We start from the raw sequence: 26124 nt of genomic DNA, 5'->3' as shown, positions 1-26124 counted from the left end.
GTTCTGGGACCAGGGATCTGTCACCTCACGCAACAGAGGGGACCTTAGCAAGGCCTGAGGCGGGGGTGACCCTGGGTACCCAGCGTCCACACGAGGTCCTCATGAGAAGGGGACAGACACGGGCGGACCCCACACTGCTGGCCGTGAGAATGGAAGAGGGGCCTCTGGAAGCCGGGAAAGGTGGGAGACGGGGATCCTGGGGCCCAGAACTGTCAAAGACAATTTGTGAGCGGCTTTAAGCCCTAGGTGGGTGGTGATCTGTCACAGGGGCCCTTAAGACACCCCCCACATCAGAACAGGGGAGGACTGACCCATTTGGTTCATAGCGGATCCCCAGGGCCAGCCTCCTCCAGACCCAGGAGCCCCTCCCCACTCCCACAGGAAGTGGGGCCCAGAGCAGGAAGCCCTGTGTGCAGGCGAACGGACTCCCCCTCCCGTTGGGGCTGCAAATAGGGCCTTCGCTGAGCGTCAGCCCCTTCTCACTGGGGAAGGAGCAGTCAAGAAAAGGGACAGGAAGGTCCAAATATCCAGGGCTGGAAAGGCCTGGCAGACACCTGGTGGCCGCCGTGGGACGCTGGCCAGAGCTCAGCCCTCCCCACCTCCTGGCTCAGGCTTCCCTCCTCCCTCACCTCCACCGTTGGTCCTTCAGCTCTAGGAGCCGGGGCCATCGTGCTGCCTCCCGCCCCGGCCACGGGGCGGCCCCCACCCACCCGGATCCGTCCGAGCACCTTTCCCTTGGCATTCGGCGGGTGGCCGCTGAGCCCCGGGAGCCTGGGCCGGCAGCTCGCACCGGGTCCCCGGCTCCCCACTCGAGCAGGTGGGGCCTGGCTCCTGAGCCCTGGGAGGTGGGGAGGGCCGGCCCAGGTCTCCCGCAGGGACGGGCTCCTCCCGGAGACAGAAGGGCCGCACAGCCGACAGCGAGGAGGGAATAAAAGCACACCACGTGGGTTTCTAATCCAAACGCACTTCTCTTTATTCAAACCAGGGTCAAACTGGTCGGTGGGGACGCCCTGAAACCACGTGCGCGGGAGAGCGGCTGACAAGGCCTCCTTGTCCTTGCTGCCGGGGCGGACGCGGGGCGGCGCCGGCAGAGGCTGGGCGGGCGCGGCCCCCACGGCGCACCTGCGGGCGCTGCCGGGCAGGTCAGTCGACGAAAGCAAGGAATAAACAAAAAACAAAACACGCTCAGTAGACTTTTTCTGTAAGCTCCCAGAGTTTCTGGACCAACAAGCCCCGACCCTCAAAGCCAGGAGTGAGGCACTGAAACGCCCCTCACTGCCACCAGTGCCGACGGAAACCCTGCTTTAAATTAAAAAATAAGCCAGTATACATCGTAGAAAATTTCTCTTAAAAATCTCACAATTTGTAAATGTATATTTTTTCTTTAACATAAAAGTTTACAATATACGGTAAAACAAAAGGCTCAGGAAAATAATTTCAAAAAAAAGGAAGAAAAAGAAACCTGAAGTTTTGAATTAAAGCTGAAGACATTTTTTTTAAACCCTGTTGTTGAACCAGTGACTTTTTTTTATTGTGCTGATGGGTTAGAGAAAGAAATATGTTTAAAAACTTCAGTCCAGACACCCACAGCCGCCTCCAAAAGCCTCTCGCCCCCCTCCCCCCAACGGTGAGCCGCTATTTTTCTGCCAAGTTTGTGATTGTCACGAGTTCACAAGTTTTAAATCCTGGGTCTCGGCCGCCCTGACGTCCACACGGCGCCGGCCAGCTAGCGTCGGTATGGGTGGAATCCTTGCACGTTGTGGTTCTGCCCTCGTCCAAAGCCACTTCCGCCGGCGGGGGGGCCCCCCGAGCCCGGCACTGAGGGGCCCCCATACGAGGGGGGCTGCTGGCTGGGATCTGAGAAGCCCTGTCCGAAGCCGGCCAAGTCCTGTCCGTAACCTGCAGGGAAGGAGCCCGGTGAGCTGCGGCGGGATGGCAGCGTTCGCCCTAACGGCCAGGGAGCGGTCCGTGCCCGCGGAGCCCACCCCGACCCCCCGCAGGGCCCTGACCACGGTCTCTGTGCAGAAGGAAAAGTAGCTCGGAGACCCGGAGGACCCCACAGCCTGTGCCATCCGACCTCGGCCTCGCCTCCCCACCCAGTCCCGAGGACCTGGGGTTGGGCCCTGGCCACTGGAGACCTTTGAGCTGGGAAATGTCAAGAGGACCCGGCCCGGCTCGGTAGACTGAGGGTTTCTAAAAAGTTTAATCTTCAGTGTGATGCACCCGGGTGGGGGGGGGGGGGGGGGCGGGGAGGGGTGCAGGCAGGGAGCTCAGGCACAATTCCCAGCAATTAAGAAATGCAAGCCTAGCCCAGGCCCCTCCCTCCAGGGTGACCCCCAGACCCGAGACAGTCCTCTCTGCAGAGCTGACCCCACCTGGGATCTTCCCTAAGACCGACGGGTGTGAGGAAAGACTGTGTGCCCAACCCAACGCCAGGCGTAAGTGACTCTGGGCACCGTGCCTACAGAGCCTGCCCCGGGCGGGCCAGGGCCCTCCTCCGAACAGGGCCTAGAGCCTGCAGCTGACCTCAGAATGCGTGGGAGGCACTCTGGAAAGGGGACCGGCACCAGCCTGCACACCTGGGATGAAGGCGTGCCCCAAGGCCCCCGGATCCCCAGTAGAGGGTGCACATGGGGCGCCGACGCCTGCTGCCTGCAGAGGCAGAGCTCTAGGGCCCACGGGGCTGTGGCCAGTTGAGATCCTCGCCCCGGCAAGGGCCCCGTCCCAGAGGGCACCGCCAGGTCCACCCCCGCCCAGGACGGCAGAGGAGGCCGTGCCCGCTGCCCGGTACAGGCAGAGTGGGGACCGTGGATGAGAAGGTGCCACCTACCTAGGCCACATCACTGCTCAGCCTGACCATAAGAGTGTAAACAAAGTATGGGCCCGAAGCCTGACGGGTCTTGAGAATAGGTAGCCAGGCCTGGCAAGAGACGAGACCAGGGTGACTACCCCAGGGCAGCCTCGGCAGAGGGGCGGGGCGGGGCCACGCTGGCGGTCAGCACACCCCCGCCCGGGGCTGCTGGTGCGCCGGGCACGTGTTCTGCTGGGGTGGGGGGGGTGACAACCCACGCACTCAGAGACCGTGGCGTGGCACGGCGCCAAGGGGCCAAGCTGCTGCGATGCCAGGCTACTGGGAGCGGCCGGCCGAGAACGGCAATCGAGGGCAAGAACAGCCTCACGCATAGACACTGAAGTCTTGGGCGAAACGCAGTGTGAACAACCACGTGGGAGTAGCAGAGCCCCAGGCGAGGAGACGTGGGCCGAAGCCATGGCTCCCACAGGAGCCCCAGGAGCCCCCGAAGCCCCAGAAGACAGGCAGCCCGCCTGCATGGCCCCGCAGAGGTGGTAGGAGGCCCCGGGATGGAGACCTGCTCTACCCAGGACACGGGGCCCAACCCCGTCCTCACGAGCCCCTCCCACGCAGGCCACGGGCCACCACCTAGCAGACCCCAGGCTCAGAGGCACCTAGTCCATGACCAGCCCCTCCGGTGAAGCATGGTGACGCCCACGCCAGCGCCCGCCACAGACCAGAGCCACGAGCCCACGTGGCCAACAGGTGCCCTCCCTGCACTCTGCACTTGGAAAATGAGACCACCAAGGAACGGTGCCTGCTGGGGGCGCCCCACCGAGCCCTCGCGCACCATCCTCCTGGGGGCCCGGTCACGGCCGCAGGCTCCCCAACCCACAGGCCCTGGGACGCCTGCCGCTCACGCGATGCGTTTCTCAGACAGCTCCCTAGCAAAACCCCAGGAAACCAAAATCCTCCTTTTCATTTTGCCGGACCCTCCCTGACAAGCCCCAGCAGAGCGGGCCTCCGTCACAGGCGCTGGCAGGGAGGAAGGCGGGAGGGGGCGGGGCCAGATCCCCGGCCCCAGGCCTCGAACACAGGTCTCCAGCGCGGGCGAGAGTTACAGCCACTCACCGTACTGGCTGTAGGGGAAGTCTGGCTGGGCCGTCGGGGGCTTGCTCATGTCGGGGGCGGCCTGAGACGGAGGCGGTGGGAAGGCCAGAGGTGCTGCCCCTGGAGTAGCAGGTGGAGGAGGGACCCCAGGGGGGGCAAACTGATCCGGCGGTGGAGGCGGGGGCCCGTAGCCAAAGCCTGCGGGCAAACAGGAGAGGAAGACACACACACAGTGCACGACCGCGGCCCAGCCTACGGGAGCTGCCCGCGCCACTTCCCGCCGAGACGCACCAAGTGGCCAGGTCCTGGGGATGTGCCCCGGCTGGGAGAAGGCGGCATGCGGACCAGCGATGGTCTGGAAGGCTGGGGTGCCCGGGTGGGCCTGGGGCAGCCTGTCACCGCACCTCTGACAGCGAGTGTCAGACGGGAACTCCACAGGGAGTAACTGCACTGAAATACTCTTGAAAAAACCAAAACCAGTTGCCTAACAAAGCACAATCTGTGCTCTGAGAAGACAAAAAGAATCACAGTGAGCCTTTCACGAGGGCGGGGGTCACGCCTGTCCACACTCTGTCCTGGGGGGCTCCAGAAAACCGGTTTCTATCCACCTGTGTTCTTGTTAGAAATAAAAATCTGGGGCACCTAGGTGGCTCGGTCAGTTAAGCGTCCGACTTAGGCTCAGATTATGATCTCACGGTTCGTGAATTCAAGCCCCACATCGGGCTCTGTGCTGACAGCTCAGAGTCTAGAGCCTGCCTCGGATTCTGTGTCTCCCCTTCTCTCTGCCCCTCCCCTGCTTGCACTGTCTCTCTCTCTCTCAAAGATAAATGAACATTAAAAAGAAAAAGAAAATCTGACGTGGTCCAGGCCACGGGCAGCCGTGGAGCCCGAAAAATGTGACTGACCCAAGCCTGTGGTGCATCCCAAAAGCAGAACACGCGTGGGCGCCCAAGGTCTTAACGGGAAGACCGGGGGACAGTCTGTGTGGGCCGCAGGGCAAGAGCAGCGGCCAGCCACACTCGATCAGGTGAGGGTCTCTTTCCTGCTGAAGACCCAGTCACCAGGAGTGGCCACACACTTTTCTTTTTTCCTTTAAACGCTTTTCCCCCCGAGAGAAAAAGAAGCGGGGAGACAGCACGCACGCACGAACAGGGGAGAGGGGCAGAGGGGATGAGAGTCACATGCTCAACCGACTGAGCCACCCAGGCACCCTGGCCGCACCCCTTCCTACCAGGGACGAGCACTGAACCTTGCAGGCCTGCCAGCCGCCAGCCACCCGGGCACAAGGCAGAACAGAGGAGGACTGAGACTCCAGTTCGTAAGCCCTCTAGCCCTTCGCTGCTTTGTTACAAGTTACAAGGCCAGGTCCAAAGGCCCCGTGCTGCGACCACTCGCAGGGCCCGCCCCAGTGACGTGGCACACTCATCTTGGACGACACAGGTGTCATCCACACGACCCTCCGAGCAGAGGGGCGTGGACGTGCGGCACCCCAGCCCCCTCCTGGGGCCCACAGGACTTACTGAACTGTGGAGGGGCACCGTAGCCCTGTGGGAAGCCCTGAGGAGGGGGGAAGCCTCCGGGAGGGGTGGACACAATGTAAGAGGTGAACGGTGGCGGCGGTGGGGGGGCTCCTCTTCCCGCAGGGGGCGGTCCATAGCCACCTGTAACACAGGACACAGAGGTGAGGGCGAGGGCGTGGCACACGAGGCTCCGGGACGCCCAGGCCCGCCGCGGGGCCGCCCCATTTCAGACCCTGTTCCTTCTCAGTTGCCCACGATGAGGACTTACCGATTGCCTGTCCGGCTGGTACCCACATTCCTAAACAGGAAAACAGAGAGGGTGGTTGGTGCCCGTCAGCTGAGCCCCGCTCCCCCGACAGCACTGGCTGTGCCGGTGAGAAGCCCTTCTGGAAAACGCACCCGAGGGGCCTGGCGTCCTGTTGCACTGTGGGCACCAGGGCGGGATGTCCCAGCCCCGAGGAAGGCCTCAGAGGAGCCCGTGGTAGACCAGGAGCACAGGCGTGGCCCCCAGAGCTTCTCCAGCACCTGGGTATGGGCAAAGAGCCGCCGCTCGCGTCCTGCTTCTATGGGATGGGGGCCGGGGTGGGGGAGGGGCTCCCAAGAGAAGCCTGTTGGGTCAGGTGGCCCCGGCCCGGCCACCAGCCGAGCTACTGGGCACGCGGGATAACTGGTTTTCTAGGGCTGTGTGTTCTTTTGCAATAAAGAATTTTTTAAAAGACGACTCCGTGAGCCCAAAGAGGGGGCGCCAGGTGCCTCTGGATGCAGACAGGCCCACCTGACCTCCTTCTGCCCCTCCTTGGACACTAAAGGGGGTAGAGGCTACCAGATCTTGTCCTGGAGCCCCTGGGCACCCCAATCCTTCTGCCAACCTGTCCTTAACCACTCTGCTGACCCGTCACGAGGATCTGACAGCCCAAGGGGCAGGAGCAGACCAAGAGGGTGAAGGAAACAGGACTGTGGGGCAAAAGCCCCAGTCTCCCTAAGAGCATCTCATCTTATCTGGGCCCCTGAGAGGGCCAGGCCAGGCCCACTGGAGGGGGTGGTAGTGACAGTGACGGACTCTCCGATCCACCAGGTCCTTCTGCCCATCCCCCTACCCCCAAGGCACTGCCACAGACCCCGGGGACAGCAAAGGTGCCAGCACGAGGCATCGAACTGCTCCCTCAGGCCTGGGAGGCCCTCCTCCAGAGCATGGCACTTGGAGTAAAGATGCTCACTGCCCTCTGCCAACTACGGTCGAAACTCATCTGCCCAAACCACAGACGGGGACTCGGCTACGGCCCAGACACACCACCGTCCTCCACACGGACCAGGTGACGACCTGGAACCTGGCCCCTTTCCCGTCTGCGTGCCGACCAGAAGGTGCCCCTCTAGGGGCGCGCGTGCTATGGGGGGACCAGCATGGAGCCCGCACGCCAACCTGCTGGGCAGGAGACCCTGGGGCCGGACGAGCAGGGAGTACCACCTGTGCCTTCGTGGACCCACCACCCCGCGGGCTTGGGACCCTGGCCCCCCCGAGCAGAAATCCCTGAGGCGGCCACCCGGGGGCCCGGCCGGTTCTGGGTGCCGGAGCCTGACCTTGTGGGCCGTATCCTTGCTGCCACGTGGGTGGGGGCTGGCCTGCCCAGCCATTAGCAGCACTGGGCACGACCCGGCTGCCCCACTGGCTGGCACCTGGCTGTCCCGGCGCTTGGCTCTTGCTGTCGCGTGGCTCGGCCCGTTTAACTTCCACCTAGACAAATGGAGCTGTGGTTTAGGGAGATGCCGAGGGTCCCGGACCCCCTTCCCTTCAGACACACCCTTGATAACTTATGACTACACTTAGCATCTTATTACGACTTAAAACTAAAACTTAACTATAAACCTTAGGCCAGTATTCTCTTTTTTTAAAATTAATTTTTTTTTCTTTTCTTTTTTTTCTTTTTTTTTTTTGCTTAAAACATGTTTCTCAGGTACAACAGATGCAACGTAAGACGTGTTAAGCCCCACCCGCTGCGGGGCACCGAATGAAGGCCAAGAACCCTGAAGAGTTCTGGGTAACAAGGGGTCTTTCAGTGGAGGTAAAATGACAGCTTTCTCCTTCGGTGGCCTCCTCATCCCAGGGCCACAGAGATCAGGACCGCCCGAACAGTCACAGCCCTCTCCCCGGGCCTCCCAAGGGCCCCGGCGTGGCAGGAGCCCACCGCTACGGAGCACGTCGGGGAGCAGCCGGGCCCACCCGCCCTGCCCTGTGCCGGGAGCTCATACCTGAGAAACACAGTTGGTTTCCTTAGGTTTTTTATTTAAAATGTCTAATGGAAGATAAGGACTTACCTTCCCCAGGCTAACGCTTAAAGAATCTCAATTAACTCAAAATAATGTCAGAGGGAATGGATGTGATAAAGAGAATCTTACATTACATCTAACAAAAAAAGTAAACGAACATGCAATAAAATGGACATTTGAATCAGTAAGCAATCTTCATACTGTGTTAGGTCAGCAGCCCGGGACCCTTCCTCTGTCGGGTGTTGTCAGGAGCCACAGCAGTGGGGGGGGGGGGGGGGGGGACGGACGGGGACCCAGAGGTGCCCTACCTTAGTGTCCTACCTGCACTAGGCGCTGTGGCCACCACACAGCTCCCTCCCTTCCGCAGCCTCTGTCCCCCAATTATAGGGTTGCCTCGGCAGTTGAGAACCTTGAAATTTTTTTTTTTATGACAAGTTTTAATGAGAAGAGACAATAAATCCACTCGGAGTCCTCCTTGGAGTCTCATCGTCTGATGAGCTAATAAGCGTACGTATTCAGAGTTCCATCAGTGGCGCCCTAAGACCCCTTCCTGTCTAACACACAGGGAGTGGGACAGAGGCACAAAGATGCCACCTTCCTGGGGCCCCAAGGACACTCCACGGAGAGGAACAAAATCCCCGGTAGCTCAGGGCGACGTGACAGCGGGACCAAGGGACCCTCTCGAAGAACTGCAACTAACGAGTCTTCACGCACCCTCCTTAGGGGAATTTGGTTCCTGCTGACAAAGCGAAGCAGCCCTCGTAATTTTTGTTTAAAAACGTCTGCTGCCGTCCTGTGGGAACGTGGGTGCAGTCATTCACCCTATTGCTTCTAACTGGAGGGGGACCCCAGGCCTTTCTGGAGGGACCCCCCCGCTAAGGAGCCAGCCCGCCAGTGAAGGTCAGGCCGTGGGGACAGGGCGAGGCTGGGGGCTCCCGCCCGTGTGCACCTTACTGTACAAGTTGAGCCCCACACCGAGAAGCCACCTCAGTCTCCGCTCTGTGCTCCGTGCAGACCAGACTCAGACACCGATGCGTCCTACAAAACCGGGGCGGGGACAGCCGCCTGGAGACGGGAGCGGATCCGTGCGCTTATCGGACTTTCTGCCCCTAGAGCAGGCCCAGGCTCCGTCCAAGTTTTAAACGTCACGGTACCTTAAAGTATCGAACGCGGACTCCTTTGCACGTGTGCTCGTATCTGGCATGCGTCCTTGAGATCTGCATGCAAATTCTGAACTAAAAGCTTCAATGGACGTCGGAGCGAGACTTGCGTGTGCTCGCTCGGGTTCAGACGGAATTAAGCCTGCGACAACACCCGCACTAGCCTCCTTTGGATGCACACAGCTGCGCACGCGGCCGTGCTTATCGACTTCCGGGGAGCGGGCTGCGGGGCTGGGGCGGGGGGGGGAGGGGGGGGGCAGGAGGGGCAGGACCCCGTGGTGCCTCATTCCCCGCACGCTATCTTAACTGACAAAAACAGCCACGGTGCCGTCACCAGGCCCGGGCTTGGTGGCGGAGGGAACGAGGAAGTGCCGGCTTCGTGGCACCCATGTGGCCCGCCGGGCCGCACAGAGCAGGTTCTGAAAGGCCCGAGACGGGAGTCCTGCAAAGCCTCTGCTAACACTAAGGGACCCCATGCTGCAGAATTTCTACCAGCGATTTATCTGAGTGAGCCCCCCCCACCACAGCTCCGAGCCGCCCGCGTCCGCGGCAGCAACACAGTATGAAGACGGGACAACCAGAGGTCACTTGACTGCACGGAGGTAAGTACTACCGAGAGCATGTGCTTGGGGCCGGAGTTTCACAGTAAGTGACCCAATTAAAAAAAACCAATCCTTCAGGATGTTTACGTCTCTTTCGGTTTCACACGGAATCGGTTTTCAAGGGTTCGCCGCCCCCCACGTTACGGGGCGGCTGAGACAATCGGAATGCGGGACAGACATCTGAAGGAGTGGTCACTGAAACCAAGCCTGAGACAACCTGCGATTTCACTGGAGGCCAGCCCACGAGCCCCCCCCCCCACCCCGACTGAGCCCCTCGGGCAGGATGGGCCCCCAGCTTTGGCAGACCCCCCCCCCCCCGCCCCTCCCCATTGACTGACCCAGCCCCCTTTACCGTTAAGGAATCTGTGTTTCCAGTGAAATCCCTAAGTTGCCTAAGACTTGGTTTGGTCTTAAGGTAAAATAAAACTACAACTACACACTTTTTTGCCCATGATGTCGTGAAAATGCATGTTGACAGCCTGGTCCACTGATTGTTCGTCCTCGAAAGTAATAAATCCAAAACCTAGCCAACGACGAAGAGTGAATCAAGGTAGCAGGGCGTTGTGACACAAAACAGGGTGATGAACAGTATCAGGGCCGGGCCGAGGGGTCGCCCCAGGGTTTCAGGAAGCCGAGTGTGTGTGGCTGCGGTGATGCAGGCGGGGCTCCGTGTGGAAACACAGGGGGAGCCACGGGGGGGGGGGGGGGGGGCCGTCGCGGAGCGCGGCAGCCCGAGCGGGAAGACGGCGGGCACCGGGCTCCGCCGGGGCAGGGGAGCGGGCCGAGAGCTCCGCCTCCGCTGGGGGGTGCGTGTGCCGTGGGTGCGCGTGTGCTTTTCTGAAACCCGGGATTCTCCCCCTCGGCTTGCAATTTGCTTTGCAACTAGTGCTGACAGCAGCCATATATCGTTCTAGCGCGTTAAACAGAAGTACGGTCTCTACACAGTTAGTGCCTCGCTAAGCTTATCCAACGCCGTTGGGTAAGCCCAAGGAGTCCTCTCGGAGTAACATACGTATGGATACAGGTGTCTATCTGTACGTATCTACTTAAGTAAAATACACAAAGATACAGGCCACAACGGGTTCCAGCAGGTCAAACTCTGCTGTCAGCAGCAAGAGCAAGAGGCACCGTGTCATCAAAGAGAATTTTCACGGGAAAGAAATTTAGCATTTCCCAAACACAAGAAGTGGCAGTATAAACGAAGTTTGGTTGGTCTGGGTGAGTGTGACCGCCCGGCTAACGTGGCACGTCTGGTCCTCGGTCGACTGCACTGTCTCCCCGGGGCCCGTCTGCTCTGAGCACAAAAGGACGCGTGCATGCGGCACAGAGCCGCCAGAAGACCCCGGAGAACAAAAGGCAGCTGAGGGGAAGGGCTGGCAGCCCGGACCGGGCGGGGCCGGGGCCCACGGGAAGAGCCGGGTCGGGCCGGGGCGGGGCAAGTGCCGCCCGCCGCCCAGGCCTGGGCTGAGGAGTCCGAGTGGGCGGGGAGGGGGAGTTGGGGAGGAGCGGCCAATCCCAGGGCCCCTCAGGCTGATGGAGGCGGGACTCTGAGCTCTGAGGCAGCAGTGGCTGGAGCTGGACCAGGTGGGGCTGGAGACAAAACCTTGCTGGAGGGGAGGGGGGGGAGGGGAGGGGAGGGGGGGGGGGGAAAGACAGCTCAGAAACTTGGATGAGGCCGGAAGAGAGGGACACCCAGGATTCGGGAGGCTTCTGTGTCTGCACACGCGTGTGCCCGAGCGTGACTATGCACACACTCACATGAGAATCTGCACACGGCGTGCGAGAAGGAGCGGAATCGCGGCAGCGGAACGAGGACGAAAGACAAACAGGGGGAGCTGGAAGCTGGAGCGGGGAGACGCCGGAGAGGAAGGTGTGAGGCGAGCAGAGGCAGCGGCTGGGGCGGGGGGGGGGGGGGCAAGGTCAGAGCCTCGCTGTCCCCGGTGAGAGACATGCAGAATCCCCCGGACGTGGACAGGGATAGTGTCTTAAATGAGCAGAGAGGGAGGAAGGAGGCAGAGCCTCGGAAAAGACCTAGGAAGAGGAGAAAGCGGGATGGGCGCTCTGGGGCGCCCCCGCCCAGCCCACTGGGGGCTCCTGCGGTCGCTCCCGCCCTGTGCTGCCCTGTGCTGGTCTGGGTGCTCGCAGGGACTCAGAGCCTGATGCGGAGGAGGGCAGCGTGAGCCTCCACGGGAACGTGGGTCCCAAGGCCAAGCCCGAAGCGCTCTCCCCACCTCCTCCTCCTGCCTGCACCCCCAGCCCACGGCAGCTCAGCGTGCTCCCTGGGCCCAGGGCCAGGCCTCAGGGGACCGACCAGGGGTAGGAATCTAAGAGCGGCCCTCAGGATTCCACGTCCTGAAGTTTCACAAGACCCGAGGCAAATAGTGGAACACAACACGGGTGATGAACAGCAGGTTTAAAAATCAACATTTTCCCAAAGTGCAGGAGTGTCTGCAACCACAGGGCTGGCGTGGTCCGTTATAGCGCAAGAGGCGGTGAGTCTTGGGTAAGGAGCCCGGGGCGGGGCGTCTAGGGACGCATCTGTCTGTCAAGAGGCGACATCACCACTGAGGAAGCGGACAGAAACACACTGAAACTTCGTTTACACCCCACTGGAGCAAAGCCCGTTCCCTCCTCTGACTGCGGGACTGGCCTGTACCTGTGTGATATAATTTAGCACCTGGAGAAGAGAAATCTAAAGAGATATCGTTAATCACAAACAATTCACAGAGAGAAAAGGAAAAACAACTTACTTAACGTTACTGTACTTTACTATGAGACACTTAAGTACGTCACTAAGCATGTATGTCTACGTTAAAATTAAGCTAAGACTTAACAGCTTAATCGACATGAAGTGAGGATACGTCACTTATCATGGAGGAAGAGAAGGAAGGAAGTTCAAATGGCAAACTATTCTCCAGCATGGCGGGCGCATGCTGCGGCGGCGCCGGCTCAGTGCGCTAGGGGGGCCTCCGACGGGGCTGGGGCGCGGGCTGCACGGCGCCCAGACTGGCAGGGCAGCTCACACAGCCGGTCCAAAAGCGGTGGATGAACCAAATCATACGGGCGGGCAGACAGCAGCAGCCACAAAAAAAAAAAAAGAAAAAAAGAAGAAAAAAAGGGGGAAAAAAAAAAAAGAAAGAAAAAAAAGGAAAAGGGGGGGGGCACAGAAATTGGGTGCCCGCTGTCCCAGCCCCAGGAACCTCATGGGGATGCACTGAGGCAGCTCCTCACCCTCCTCCCGCTGCCCCAGTCTTAGGGGAACAGGAAACGAGAAAAAACAACAAAAAAAGCATGGGATGAGTAAAGTCAAGTCACGTTCAAGCCGAGCTGGGGCAGACCTAGCCTGACGCCATGGAACGAGGCCTGCCGGGACGGGACGGGGCGGGGCGGGGGTGGCGGGGGACTCCGAGCAGGACGCGGCCCTGAGTGACGAGCGCACCGTTTGAAAAAAAGCACCGATCTTTCTGTACACATTTAAAAACAGAAACCGTGTTAAAATTCATGTCAAGTTGTAAAAACTTCAAAAGAACGAGCCAAAAAAACCCTAGGACGTCTGACCTTGGGAAGCAGACAGGCTGGGGCTGCACAGGAAGGGCCTATGTTTTAATCATGTCTCCAAATCATCCTCCTCTGAGGCAATGCTCGCTACCACCACCACCTAAGTGTGAGATAGTTTGCCATCTGAAGGGGAAGGTCAAGGACAAACTCCATCTCTTTTACCTCGAGGCCTCTGTTTCTCTGCGTCGTAGATCATGACCACTTCCGTGACCTGCAAGAGAGACGGTGTTCGAGACTCCGGGTGCCACGGGCGGCCACGAGCACACCTGGCTACCACACAACTCCCGAGGCAATGGCAGCTCGGGGCTGCGTGCGGACACTCCCCGGGGAAGTCCAGAGGCCCCGAGACTCAGGGGACCCGAGACAGGGAAGCACAGGCCACCTCTGCCCCAAGTGCTCACGCGGAGCCACCGGGCCACCAGGGACCCGGCCCCGCACTCCAGCTGGGGGGGGGGGGGGGGGGGGGGGGGTGGGGACCACAGCGCGCCTTTCCCTTCACAGACAAGCCCAAAGGCTCAGGTGCCAGGATGGAAGGGCCCGTGTCCCGGTCAGCTCAGCTCAGCCCTCCCTGACAGATGTCCCCCCCCCCAGGACGGCATCTCTTCTCTCTCTGAGCGCACAACGCCACATGCTCTGGCGCCCTTCGTTCGGGGCCCGGGCCCTTGGCACACTCAGGTGCCCCCCGACAAACAGGCAGTAGGGAGGGCAAGGGGACTGCCCACCAACAGGGTGTGCGGCCCGTCGGGGTCCGGGGTGACCCCAGGCCTTGGCTTCGGGTGACTGGGACGCCCCTCCTCCTCCCCCCACGAGCCTGCATGCTGCCCGTCTCCTCTTCTGCCTGCCCTACTAGAACCGAGCACAAGTGATGCTAACCCCCCAGGAAGACTCTAATGGATTTCAGCCTCTTCCAGGAACAGAACCGGCCTGGGGAGAAGGTCTGCTGTCACTGAGGAAAAACCGAGCAGGTGACAGGTTCAAGAATCTCTCACGACACCCGGCCAGGGGACGAGTGCCCGGCGGCCCACAGGACGCGCGAGCTGCCGGAGCAGGGCAGCACAGGGCCCGAGCCGGCGCCCTCCCAGATGGCAGGGTCTGCACGGCTGCTCTGAGGACCTGGGCTGGAACATTCCTCCCGCGACGAGACACGGAAGTCCGGCTCCCATCGCCAGACCGACCCCTGCTTCTCCCCGACACTATCCTAGCACTCTGCACTGTGGCACCTCCAGCTGACCGGAAGGGCCTTTCGGGAGGTCGGCCCGGCGAGCGACCGTGCGCCTGGAAAAGCCGCGCATCCCTCTCCTGGGCTCGGGCCCGCTCTGCGGAAGACACAGGCCCCGAGGAGACAGCGGCCAGGCCTAACCTGTGCGGACACTCGGCCCCACCACTCCCGCCCCGCCCCGCCGTGCTCCGGCCCAGAACAACTCACCACTCCGAATTTCTTGAAGTATTCCCTGAGCTCTGTCTCACCGCAATTGTGAGGGATCCCACCGACAAATATCTTATTTGATTTACTGTTATCGCTCCTGGGTCCTTTCTGCTGTTTCAAGAGGGAGAAAATGGTTAGTCCGTGCAGGGAACCCTCACAACCCTCTCTACAGTGCGTACGTGGGCTACACTCGGCGTTGGTTTCAGGAACCAGCGAAAAGCCAGACCCAAACAGTCCCAAACCCCACTAAATCCAAAGAGAATCACAACTGGCAAGCCACTGTAACTTTTCCCATTTTCCCAGGGAGTCCCAAGGTGACAGCGACCCGGCAGCACGGGCACCACTGCATTTCCAACGCGTGTGCACGGAGCGTGCGGTGGGTCCCGTGCGTGATTATTCCGAACGACAACGGCTGTAAAGCGTAAGGCTCCACGATCTGAAAAGTAAGGCCTCGGGAGGGCAAGGTGGCCGCGATGATGAAAACTAACAGCTTTCCGGGTTTTTAGTGGGCGACCGAAGAGGACCGTGGGAAGTTGCAGTAACTGAGAAGCCACCTGCCTCAACTGACCGCAGCGATCCCTCCCTCTCTGCAGACGGCCTCACGCCTGGGAGGGAAGCGCTGGACTCCAGGTGGGGGACCAGACCTCAGCCCCCACTCCTAGGGGGCTGCCTCCCCACCGCATTCCTCACACGCCCCTCATCCTCCCTGGCCACGGGGCCCCCAGACTGCGTCGTCCTAGCCGCTCTGGACAACACGACTGAACTCTGGGGGTGGGCGAGGTCTCACAGGTCCACACAGGGGTCAAATGCCACCAAGATGCGGTGACCCTCCATGACCGTTCCGTCTTAGTAAAGAGCACGAGTAACCAAACGGAACGTGAACGTGGCGGCCTCGGTTCCAGTCTGAAGAGAAGAGGTATGACAGCCACCTGTGGAAGAAGCCCAGAGCCACGAGCGCACCGTCTGGACACAGGTGGCCCTGGGCACCACGGCTGCCGCTTCAGCCGTGGGGGTGGGTGTTCTGCGGGAGGACGTGCTTACAGGAGCTACACGCTCCAGAACTTAGGAGCGGGAGACACAGAGATGAGACAGAAACACGGGCAACTTCGGGAAAATCTTAACAACTGACGAAGCGAACAGATATATCTGACGTACTACTCTTCCGATCTTTCTGTAAAGTTCCTAGAGAGTTTCCCGATAGGGAATTGGAAAAATAAAAACTGTTTCAAGGGTCTGAAGCCCTTGTCTACAAGCAGCAGTTGGACTCTGCTAGAAATTCAGGTTCTCGGGCCCTGGCCCAGACACGCTGCTCAGATATGTGCCCTCTGCCTCCGGCCCGGCTCTGGCCAGGCCTCTCTGCTAGTTTGGACAAAGGCTTCCTGGATGACAGTCTTCTGAGACCTGCTGGGTGGTGGAAGGGGAGCTACGGGGGACAGTGGACGGAGCACGGGTCTGCTCCAGTTGGCCGAGCACCAAGGGCCACACGCCGCTCAGAGAATCCCCGAGGAGCCGCCACAGTGGTGGATCCTGACTCAGTTGTTCGAACAACCGGCGAGCAGGCTCTTGGATGCGGGCAAACGGCCCCTTGCCCCTGAGCCGCAGCACCTGGGCAGGCCCGGCCAGCAAGCAGAGGGGGTGGGGGGCAGGTGCAGAGGGCGCTCTGACAGGGGGTCCCCCCCTGGGGCAGGCGCGGAGCCACCACCAGTGAGGAGAAAACGGACCGTTCCGGATCACAAACGGGTGCGAGCAGTCTTTTTCCTCCCGTTCAGACAGACCAGGAAGAGCACTTCTCTCGGCTATGAGATGAACAACGTGCGCCATTGGATGGGCCCGAGCAACCCTCGGCTGCTCAGATACCGAACTGGGCCTCTGTTGCTCTCGATCGTAAGGAGCAAAGACACCAGGTCAGAGGTGTGTATTTCCTTCCGACTGTGGCCACGAACGCACACGACACACCGAGAGGCCACCTCACCCAGCCCGGCCCCTTACCCATCCTTCCTTCGGCCGTGTCCTCTCTGGCTGCATCCCCCGAGGTGTGCATGGCTTTGGGTCGATCTGCAGAAGTTTCAAACGAGCCCATCGTGAGCACGAAGCTATTTCCTCCAGAAACGGGCCGGCACGGCCAGCAAGCACGTGCCCCCCGTCAATTCACCCCAAGTCCACGACCTACTCCGTCATACAGCCTCAGCCCGGAGCTGCAACCCCTTAAGTCAACCCCGCTAAAACACCCCTTGGCGTGAGCACCTCTCAAGCCCAGCGGCAGACGCAGCTGAAGGGGCCACGCGCAGCAGGGCCGGGGGCGGGGGGGGGTGTGCGGGTAGTAGACTCTGAGGAAGGACACTTACGTTTCGGCCGTCCAGTGTGTGTGGTCTGCTGGCCAGCACCGTCCCCACACAGTTTGGGTCTTTAAATTTGACAAACCCAAAGCCTCGAGACTGGTTGGTGGTTTTATCTTTCATGATCACACAGTCTACAACTTCTCCATATTGGGAAAAGTAGCTGCGTAGAGTCTCTGCTCGGAGATTGGGACAAAAACACAGACACACACCAGAGCGTTAAGCACAGTATCACAGCAGGTGTGTAAGCACACACGCACACGTGCTCCTGGCCCTTCTGGCTGACCTGGGAAGTGCAACTAGCAACTTCTAAACTGGCACATCAGTGGACGGGGTGGTTGAAGATGGAAAGGGCAGGAGGCCCCTGGGGAAGGACTGGGGATCCTAGACACGGATGCACACGTCTCTGCGTGAATTAGCGAGGGTGCGACTGACAACGGCAGTGGCCAAAGGCAATCTGAAAAGTGAAGTGTGAGGGGAGCCAGGCGGCCACCGGGAACGTCGACTACCACAAGCTGCTTAGGGCCCTGCACGGGGCCTGAACTCAGCGACTGCGCCAGCAAGTCTGCAGACCTCCACACTCGTCTCCTGCCCTCCACGTCCCTCCCCTACCTCTGCCAGGACACCAGGACGACTCCCAGTCCAGCGCCCCTCCTCCCCAGAATCCAAGACAGTAAGCGAACCGAGAAGGAAAGAAACCCTTCCCCCTCAAAAGTAGTAGCTAGACACAAATTCACACGCGTTCACGACCAAGGGGAGGCACGGTGCCTGGCACACAGGCGGTCCCCACCACCTACCTTGGGTGGTGCTCCAGTCAAGACCGCCCACGAAGAGCTTCCTGCAATTCAACAAGATAACGTTTAGGGTCAAGATAGTCCTTGCCTCAAACACGTCAGCCACCTGCCCCCTCCTCAGGTGGTAATCCACAAGAAGCTGGTGGAGACGTGCCGACGTGTGCCATGCGATCGTGGCAACGCCGTGTGCCCACCGTGGCCACCGCCTGGCCTTGCCAGCTGTAGACAGGAATGACGACATCGAGACCTACCAAGACGACGGGGAGCGAGCGTCACGACGCGTAAGCAAAGACGACACATCCAGAGACACACACCGTCACTGACCAAACCAGTGAGAAAACGAGACCTTGCCAAATGCACCAACAGGAGCCCCCAAACTGCAGAGGATCCGGGGTGCGTTACGGGGCACACTTCCCCACTGCTCTTGCAGATACTGTGGATTTAGAAGTCGAGGTCTGAAAGCACACTCAACAAACCAGAGCGGCAGCAGGGGTGGGGGCTCTAGGTTAAAGCCTCAGGTATTTTCCACATGGTCACGAGCAAGGACCCACAGATCACTCAGTACCGGAACCCTGGCCCATACTTCCCGCCCCAAGGCAGCCCAGGCTGGAACCTTCAAGAGGAATCGCACTATCACCTACCTGCCTCTTCTGCACACCACACCTCTAGCGGGGTCTAGAACGCCAACAGGCCACAGGGTGGTGTCCACCGTTCCCAATGCCCCCGGGCTGGCCAGGCCTGGAAAATGAGGCACTGGGGCACGTCCCAAGACAGGCCAGCGTGCTACAGCTACTCCAGCCCTTACTGGGGCAGAGCTCACACGTATCTCCAAGACCCACAGGCCCCTTCAGGCACCACTCGGGCCCCCCACGAACCCAGAGAGCGGGTTCGGCAGAGGAGGGGCTTCAACTGCAGCGGTGGCGGCTCTGTGCTGCTGGCGTCCCCCAGGAAAAGGGGGCATGACCACTGTCACCCTCAGAGTGGGACCTGGATGCCACCTGATTGGTCTTCAGATGCCAGCCAGTGGCCAAGGCTCAGTCCGCATCTGGGACGCGGGGCTCCGCGGTCCCGGCGTCTGCAGCTGAGCGCGACTTGAAGACAAATGCACACCCGAGCAACCAAGAAGGGCTGCCAGACAGGGTGCCCCACCCTCCACCCCAGGACAAACCCCCGCGTGCCCGCCCTGGGCTCGTTCCTACCGTGGCCTGTTCTCTGAGAACAGGCAACTCGCGCACGGTGCGTGAGAAACCATTCCCACCACCAGACAGGTACCCAGTGCCAGCCTCAAAATGCCCGCAAGCCGGCCGCCACGGTCCAGGGAGGGGGGCACCGGGCAGGCACATCTGGCCGAGGCAGCTCCGTAAGGGGCAAGTTTCAGGGAACGTGCTGATCAAGCAGCTGAGGGAGGCTCCATTTAGGACTCATTAACTTAAGCCCGTGTCTCCTAGTACCCTTCAGAGCCAGGCCAGGCTCCTTCCCACCTCCAAACGCTCCCGGGGGAGGGAGGCCTCCCCAGAGGCCCAGGGCGCTGCCCAGAGCAAGCCGGGACTCAGGACGGCCCGCCCTCGCAGGGCCCGGCGCCCAGCCATGAGTGGCTGCAGGCCCCCAGGCCGGCTGGCACCCCGGAGGAGGAGCCGCCTCGGAGCCGCGTGCCGGCCCACCCCTTCCACACAGTAGTGAACAAGGGTTTGCTGTGAAAACGCAAATTCATGCAGGAAAAAGAGACCTCGAGCATTCTTCAACAAAACAAAACAAAACCTAACTTTCCGAGCCACGCACCAGCCTCTATCTAGCATGCCTCCGGCCAAAACGGCAAGGTCATAAGCAGGTATCCTTCCAAGCAACCCAATCCTTCACCACCGGCAGGCCTAGGAAGGAAGGAAGGAACTCGTCTGACCAGTCTTGGTTCCAGCCCTTATTTAAATTTCAAAATCAGACACGAGGGAGAAAAGACCAGAAATACCATCACCCACACAACTGACAACCTAGACTGCCCTGTGGACTGGATGGTAAAAAGGCATCAACGCCGTGCTCTCGTTTTGTTGTGCCGTGCTGATTTCAGAGAATATTCTTGTTCACAGAGGGACACAGGGCTCTGCTCACTCCCCAAGACTTCACAAAAGACGGACGCGGAGTATGGGAGGGGACGCACAAATGGGGCAAAATGTAAGCCTGGGGGGTCTGGCTGGGAAAGAGCATCTAGGGACCTTGGTGACCATTTTGCAATGTTCTGCAAGCTCAAGGTCTGTAAAACCATAAGCTCCGAGAGATTTCCCTCACTGCGGAAACAACGGGACTCCAGATTTCCCGGCTGCAGGCTCTAGGGGACCTGCCCCGACAGGCACAGCTGGTCACTCGGGGAAGAGAGCTCCAGGCTTCAGCGCTAGCTGCTCTCTGGCTTTCTACTTCCTCTCCTCCTGCTCCGAGGGCATACTTTCCCTGGTCCGCGGACAGAAGGTGCCAACAGGTTCCGGAAGGTCCTGCGTAGGGCCCCTCCAGAGCCCCAGCACAAAGCCCCAACCTCTGAGCCTCAGAGACCACAGTGCGTTTAGCAGGCCCAGCCGGGCCCGGCCAGGCACGGCTCCACTGCTGCCCGGGCAGCAAAACCCTGACGGGTCAACACGGATGTGCACGCACGCCTGACGCCGAGCGTGAGACCGTTCACCCCAGCAGCCATCCCGGGGCGGCCCAGACACGCTCACCTGGCAGCGTGCGGCTCTCAGGTGCCGATGGGTGCTCACACACGGGACCCTGCAGACTAAGCGGATGGCTGACTGTGTGGTTCCCCCTCCAGCCCTTCCCTGCTCTTAAGCGCACGAGAGTCATTACTCAGCAGAAGCTGAAAGTCAGGGGCCCCCCACAGTCCCCGAACCCCACAGACGGCCAAGGGGACCTCCTGGCTCTCCCAGGTGACCGAGAGTCAGGTTCTTGAGGGGGAATGGGCAATACCACCACCCAGAGAGCCAGGGAGAGGCCGTCCAGGGCCTCCTGCTGACCTCCTCTCGGAAGGGGCTCTGCAAGGGTAACCCGGGCACCAGGCCCTGGTGGACTCTCCCCCTTGCCCACCCACTGAGACTGAACCCTGCTCTGGAGCACGGCCCCGCTCCAGCTCTGTGTACTTTAGGGCAGCCGCGTGCTGTTTCTGCCAGAAAGTAAATCTTCGGCAGCTTCCCCTGGCCCAGGCCAGCCACTGCAGGCTCTGCCCCTCGGCAGCACGCTTGCAGGCTTCAGAAAGTGCCACCGTGCCTGGTGAGACAGCCACCAGTAAGGCAGCGGTGCGACAGAGCTTAGCTTAGCTCTGGAGGGCGAGAAGCGGAGGGCCCAGGACTGATCCTGGTTGTTTAGCAACAGCCCTTTCAACTTAAAGACACACAACCCAGAGCCCCTGCTCGCACTTTCCTGCTCCTCTGGTGTGGTCACACTGGGACCCTGTGTCCCTAAGTATGTCCTGTTTCCCCGTAGGGAGGGAAGCAGCCCGAGGAGGAACACACAGCACCGGCCCAGACGCCAGGGAGCCACCCCACTTCTGGCCCTCCCACTGCAACAGAAGAAAAGACCCGGAAGGCAACTGTTGGGGCTCAGCCCTTACCCCAGAACCTGCCTCTGCTGGCCCTGCCCTCGGCAGCTCAGGTTTCCCTCCTGCCAGCAAAGTGAGATCACCCACCCCCCGACCACTGTGGGGGTTGAGTGACACATTCAGGAGAGAACCCCAGGACACCCCCAGTGCCTGGCATTAGCTCCCGATGCCTGCAGCCTTCCACTGTAAGCTCCTCCCCCCCACACACACCCTGGTACCCGGCAAGAGCCTCAAACAAGTGACCTCCTGCTGAAAACGCTACTCACAATTCTGACCGGGTGTAACACTGTGACGGAGACAGTCACCCTGTGACGACAGCACCACCTCATTGAGGGACAAAATGTACACATTTGGGCCTGGCCCCGATCCCTGCCATTCCCTACAAGGGCTCTCCTGGCTCACCAAGAGCACGGGACTCCCAGCTCTGGCTCGTCTTAGGGGTCCCTGGGCAAGTCCCCTGCCCTTCTAAACCTCGGTCTGCCCTGCAGAGGAAAGGGCTGGACCTGGGGGACAAAGTTCGGGCCCAGCTCCCAGCAGGTGCTCTAGGAAGGGTGTCACTGGTGAGGTACTCTGGGTGAGTTTCTGCTTGTGAGGAGGGCGCACCACCGGTCAAGGTGCTCGACCAGATGCGAACCTGAAAACAGGATGAAATCGACCAGAGAGGCTCTCCCAACACCACGACCCCCTGTACAGGCGTCAGACTAGTTCCCCCTACGGGAAACAAGAGCTAAACCAGGGGAACAAGCGGCAGGGACACACTGGGAACCAGGCTGAAAAGAGCAGACGTCAGACAGGTGTCTCACTTAGAGTGATCTTGCCCCCAGGTGACACTGCGCAATATCTGGGGACGTCTGAGATTATCACAAGCAGGGGTGCTCCTGGGACTGAGTGTGTGGGGGCCAGGGATGCTGCTCGCCCCCGTGGTGCCCAGGATGCCCCAAATGGCAGCAGTGCTGGGGAGAAACCCTGTCCCAGAACAGCTCCAAAATGCCAACGGGAGCATCTCTACCCTCCGCCCGTTCAGGTCTCACCGCCCCTACGTTGCAAGAAACGGCCCCCCCTCCCCAAGCATGACCTCTCTGACCAGACCATCAGGACTCTCCCCACCTCCCAGGCGCTAGTGAAAGCGGGTAGCTAACGAGTCCCTGCCCCTCAAGGCCCAGGCCTCTGGCCCCATCCTGCCAGCACTCAGAGGATCACTGGGCTGCTGGGGCAGCTGGGGTCACCCACTTTCTGTGCTTCTGGCTCCAGCGGCCTCGGCCTCCCGCTGCCTGCCCGCACCGCCTCTCAAAGTGACCCGGACGCCACTTTGCCTTCTCTCCCTGGAGTCAGTTCTCCCCCACGGACTCTCCCCTTGAGAGTGTCCAGTTGGCCCCGTCCTACTAGTAAGACACGTGCCACATGAAATCCTCCCCCGACCTCTCTCCAGTTCCACCACACGAGCGGGCTCTGTCCCGCTCTGTCCTAACAGGAACCGGCCCCTGCCGAGCGCTCACTAGCACCCACAAGATCCCAGGCGCCTTCGGGGTCCCTGAAGCCTTGTGCCCACGCCGGTTCCAGAGTCAGAATCGCGAGAGACCCTCCACGAAACCGACTTCCTGAGGTTACGGCAGGGGAACGAGGGCTCAGTGCCAACCCGGGCAAGGTGAGCGTCCGTCCCCGGGTCCCTGGCTCAGAAGGGAGGCTATCAGCCCATCACACATCTGCTCCACGTGGCCACACGCGACGCTGCTGCTCCTATCGCCCCTCTGCCCTCGACACCCGGCCCTCCCTCTGCTCTGGCTGATTGGGACAGTCGGGACCCCGGTTCCCACCAGCCTCCTCTCTCCCCACAGCCTTCGCTTCAGAGGAACCTGAGCCAGCTCAGGTACGGTCACCACCTGGTGGGGCTCCCTTTCGTCGAAGACTCAAACTCACGAGTACATTCGTACGCTGGTGGGCGCCCCGCACACGGGGCTCCTGCTAGCAAAGGGGGAGCAAGCCCTTCCCACCTATCAAGAGCTCCCTCAGTACGAGGCTGGCCAAAGACCAGAGCAGAGGAGACCGGAGATGAAGACGCAGCTCACAGGGCGTCACTCGGACCTGTCACGTCCCGGTCACGTCTGCCATCACCATCACCTGCCTCTGGGCACAACAGGAGCTCCTGCGTGGGAACCGCCCCAAAGCAGGCAGGTGCAAGGTGCGGTCCCCTCACGGGAAACAGCATCAGGGCTCGTCAGGGGGCCCAAGGGACACCCCCCCCCCCCCCGCCCCGGGATGTGATGGCAAGGAGACCAAAGCAGACCCCGAAACCCCACTGGACGGAGTGGAGACAAGCATACTCTGGGAAAAGAGACCGATCGATACTTCCTGGCGACACATTTCTACTTGCAAAACACGAAGAGATTTCGGGGACCCCTGTCTTGACAACTTTCAAAGGTAGGCGATCGGGGTGGGTTTTCGAGGGGAGAGGGGAAGGGAACCAGGCCCCCTGGCCCCCCGGCCCCACTGCCAGCTCGCCGGCCTCGGCAGACCCAGGCTCGGGCCCTGGCAGCGCACCCGAGGGCGGGTCTCGGGGTCTCCAGGCTCCCTTCCCTCCTAACCGCTGCTGGCCCTGGTGAGGGACCCCGCACTTCGGGCAGCGCTCCGGAAGGCCACGGCCATGGGGAGGTGACAGGTGCACACTCTCTTCCGTCAGACTCTGCCCCGTCTCTGGAGCACGGTGTCCCTGTTCCCTGGTTTCCAGTCAGACACGCTGCGACCCCCCCCCCACCTATGTGACCCGAAGAACACAGGTGTCCAGGCCCCCCCGCCGCCCCTGACAAGCTCAGCGGGGAGCTAAGGGTCTCCCTCCTGGGCCGCTGCGGTGCGCCCTTTTCGGGGGGGGGGGGGGGGGGGGGCACAACATGCCTGTCACGTCCGCCCGTGTAACCTGGACCTGAAGGCCGCACAAGGACTTACCGAACCCAGCGCTTGACCACCAACCCGCGCCTCTTCAAAGCTCCGGGCGTGGGGACACGCGCACCCGCCCCGGGGCCGCCGCAGAAATGTAACCGAAAAACCACGCCGGCCGCGCAGGAGCCAGTGTCTGCAAAGAAAACTAGTCCGAGCCCCGAACTAGGGCACAAATGGATTTCCGAGCCCCTCGGGGATCTCGGGCTCCGCTCCGGGCCGCGTGAGCATCACACGGGCTGTAATTGCGACACCAACTCCCCACTAGTAGCTGCTCGAGCAGAGGCCCCGGGAAGCGGGCCTCTGCTGTCCACCACCCGGCACGGCTGTCGCGGGGCGCGAGCCGCAAGGGGCTCCAGCTGCAGACCCCTCAGAGGGCGCGGGCGCTCGGAGACGGACACGCTGCCGAGGGCTCCGGCCCCAACCGCCCCCCCCCCCCCCCGTGACCTTCGTCCCCGAGCCCTCGGTCTGCGAACCTTCCGCGTTCTTAGCACTTCGGGAAGGGGCCAAGAGCGGAAACGGGGCGAGCCGCCACCCCGAGGCCCGGCTGGAACAAGTTCTGCGCGGCGGCACAACTGGCACTCCGGGGCCGGGCCCGCCACGTGCGCCGACCCGCCAAGTTGGTGCGCGGGCTGGGGGCGGGGGAGCCCCGGGCGCCCCAGAACCCTCCCGTTTCCGCTCGGGCTCCGCCACCGGGAAGTGCAAGCGAGGCGGAAGACAAGGCGCCCCAGACCCCTCCGGAGCTCCCGTTGCGGGTCCCGCTCAGCCAGGAAGCGGCGGGGTCCCTGCGGGCGCTCCCAGAGCCCCGTTCCGGGTCCCCCAGCAAAAAATCCAGGCGCGGGGGGCGAACGAGACGACCCAGATCCCCAGTTTCCCGCGTCCGATCCCCCAGCGGGAAAGTCGGGCGCGGCGGCGGCGGCGGCGGCGGGGACGTCCTGACACCCCCCCCCCCCACCCGCCGGGAGCTCCCGTTCCGAGTCCACCTCAGGCAGGAAGCAGCGGGGTCCCCCCCGACCCTCCCAGGGGCGCCCTGGCCAGGAAGCGGCGGGACGCCGGACTCCCAGGATCCCGCTCGCCAACCCCCCCCCCCCCCCGCCGCGTCCCGGGTGCGCGGACCCCCAGGCCACCGGGCCCCAGCGCGGCCCGGCGGCGTGACCTTGACGGGGGCCGGGGCGGCGTCTGGGCGGCGACGGCGCAGGCCGGCGCGTCCTCACCCGATCTCGTCAGCGCCCGAGTTGTTCATGGCGGCGGCGCTCGGCGTCCCGGGCCCCCTGGCTCGCTCCCGCCTCCGGAAGGTCACCGGCCCCGGCGCCCTCCCCACAGCCGCGGCCCGGATCTGCGCAACGGCGGCGGCCGCGCTGCCTCCTCCCCTCAGCGCCAACGGTCACCGCGCGCCACCGCGCCCGCGCCGCCGCCCTGCGCACGCCCGGGCGCGCTCCCGCACGGGGCCTCCGGGGGCGGGGCCAGGGGTGCGCCCGCCTAAGTGCGTGCGTTCCTGCGTGCGTGCCTTGCGTGCGGTAGCCACCACCGCGCGGCGGCCTCGGTCCTCCTCGGCTCTCGGCGTCGCCGCAGGGTGTTCTGGGAAGTGGAGTCCCCCCTGCGCCGGCGTCGTCCCCACCCCGCGGAGGGGGGCTCGCGGGCCGAGCCGCGTGCGTGCTGCGTGCTGCGTGCGTGCGCGTTCGCGCTTAGGCGCTCCGAGCTAGGCACCGCGGGGCGCAGGCGCGGCTTGGCTTCCTTGTTTGAGTTCGGGTCGGAAGTGGCGCGCGGGGTCAACAGTGGGCAAAGGCCACGCCCGGCGCGGGGTCACGCCGGGTGGAGGCGCCCCTCCCCACGCCTGCACCTCCGCTACTTCCCGGAACTCGTCTCCCGGGAGGGGATGGCGGCTGCAGCGGCGGCTGTCGGCGAGACCGCGGTGACGGTGGGTGGGAGGGCCCTCCGGGCCCCGTCCGCAGATGGAACCGCGGGTGGACGCCGGGCACGCCCGTGAGCGCCCCGCAGGACGGCCCTGCAGCCCGGGGCTGGGCGCCCGGCGCGCGACCACGGGCGCTGGGGAC

The 26124-nt window shown here is 62.0% G+C and overlaps 1 protein-coding gene across 4 annotated transcripts; it reads right to left on the bottom strand.

The window, feature by feature from the left end:
• Nucleotides 1–1509: 1509 nt before the first annotated feature.
• DAZAP1 (DAZ associated protein 1) lies at nucleotides 1510–25489 on the bottom strand. Of its 4 annotated transcripts, none has more exons than XM_042927809.1 (13): nucleotides 24547–24832; nucleotides 24080–24206; nucleotides 17566–17606; nucleotides 16778–16944; nucleotides 16422–16487; nucleotides 14433–14543; nucleotides 13169–13217; nucleotides 9889–9971; nucleotides 7000–7153; nucleotides 5690–5719; nucleotides 5422–5562; nucleotides 3923–4099; nucleotides 1510–1899 (listed from the first exon to the last, which is right to left on the bottom strand). In XM_042927809.1, the coding sequence occupies exons 4-13, from the start codon at nucleotides 16889–16891 to the stop codon at nucleotides 1727–1729; spliced, it is 1098 nt and encodes a 365-aa protein (XP_042783743.1). In that variant the 5' UTR covers nucleotides 16892–16944; nucleotides 17566–17606; nucleotides 24080–24206; nucleotides 24547–24832; the 3' UTR covers nucleotides 1510–1726. The 4 variants fall into 4 exon arrangements, with proteins under 4 accessions (XP_042783743.1, XP_042783740.1, XP_042783741.1 ...); XM_042927808.1 differs by lacking the exons at nucleotides 24080–24206; nucleotides 24547–24832 and adding exons at nucleotides 2831–2920; nucleotides 25285–25489 and having other exon boundaries at nucleotides 1814–1899; XM_042927806.1 differs by lacking the exons at nucleotides 24080–24206; nucleotides 24547–24832 and adding an exon at nucleotides 25285–25488.
• Between the last annotated feature and the right edge of the window lie 635 nt (nucleotides 25490–26124).

Source organism: Panthera leo, chromosome A2 (genome assembly GCF_018350215.1).
Source record: "Panthera leo isolate Ple1 chromosome A2, P.leo_Ple1_pat1.1, whole genome shotgun sequence".
In the NCBI taxonomy this organism is placed as follows: Eukaryota; Metazoa; Chordata; class Mammalia; order Carnivora; family Felidae; genus Panthera; species Panthera leo.
Note: the sequence above shows the minus strand (reverse complement) of the source record. Positions and strands in the feature narration are given on the sequence as shown.

What these genes read in the sequence shown, in the direction of transcription:
- DAZAP1 (XM_042927806.1), bottom strand. Translation starts at nt 25,313, where the DNA reads ATGAACAACTCGGGCGCTGACGAGATCGG. An exon ending in AGAGAAACAGAGGCCTCGAG is followed by an intron (nt 9,972 to 13,168) that starts GTAAAAGAGATG and finishes GTCGTTGGCTAG; the next exon opens with GTTTTGGATTTATTACTTTC. An exon ending in CGGTGCCCCTCCACAGTTCA is followed by an intron (nt 4,100 to 5,421) that starts GTAAGTCCTGTG and finishes GTTTGCCCGCAG; the next exon opens with GCTTTGGCTACGGGCCCCCG.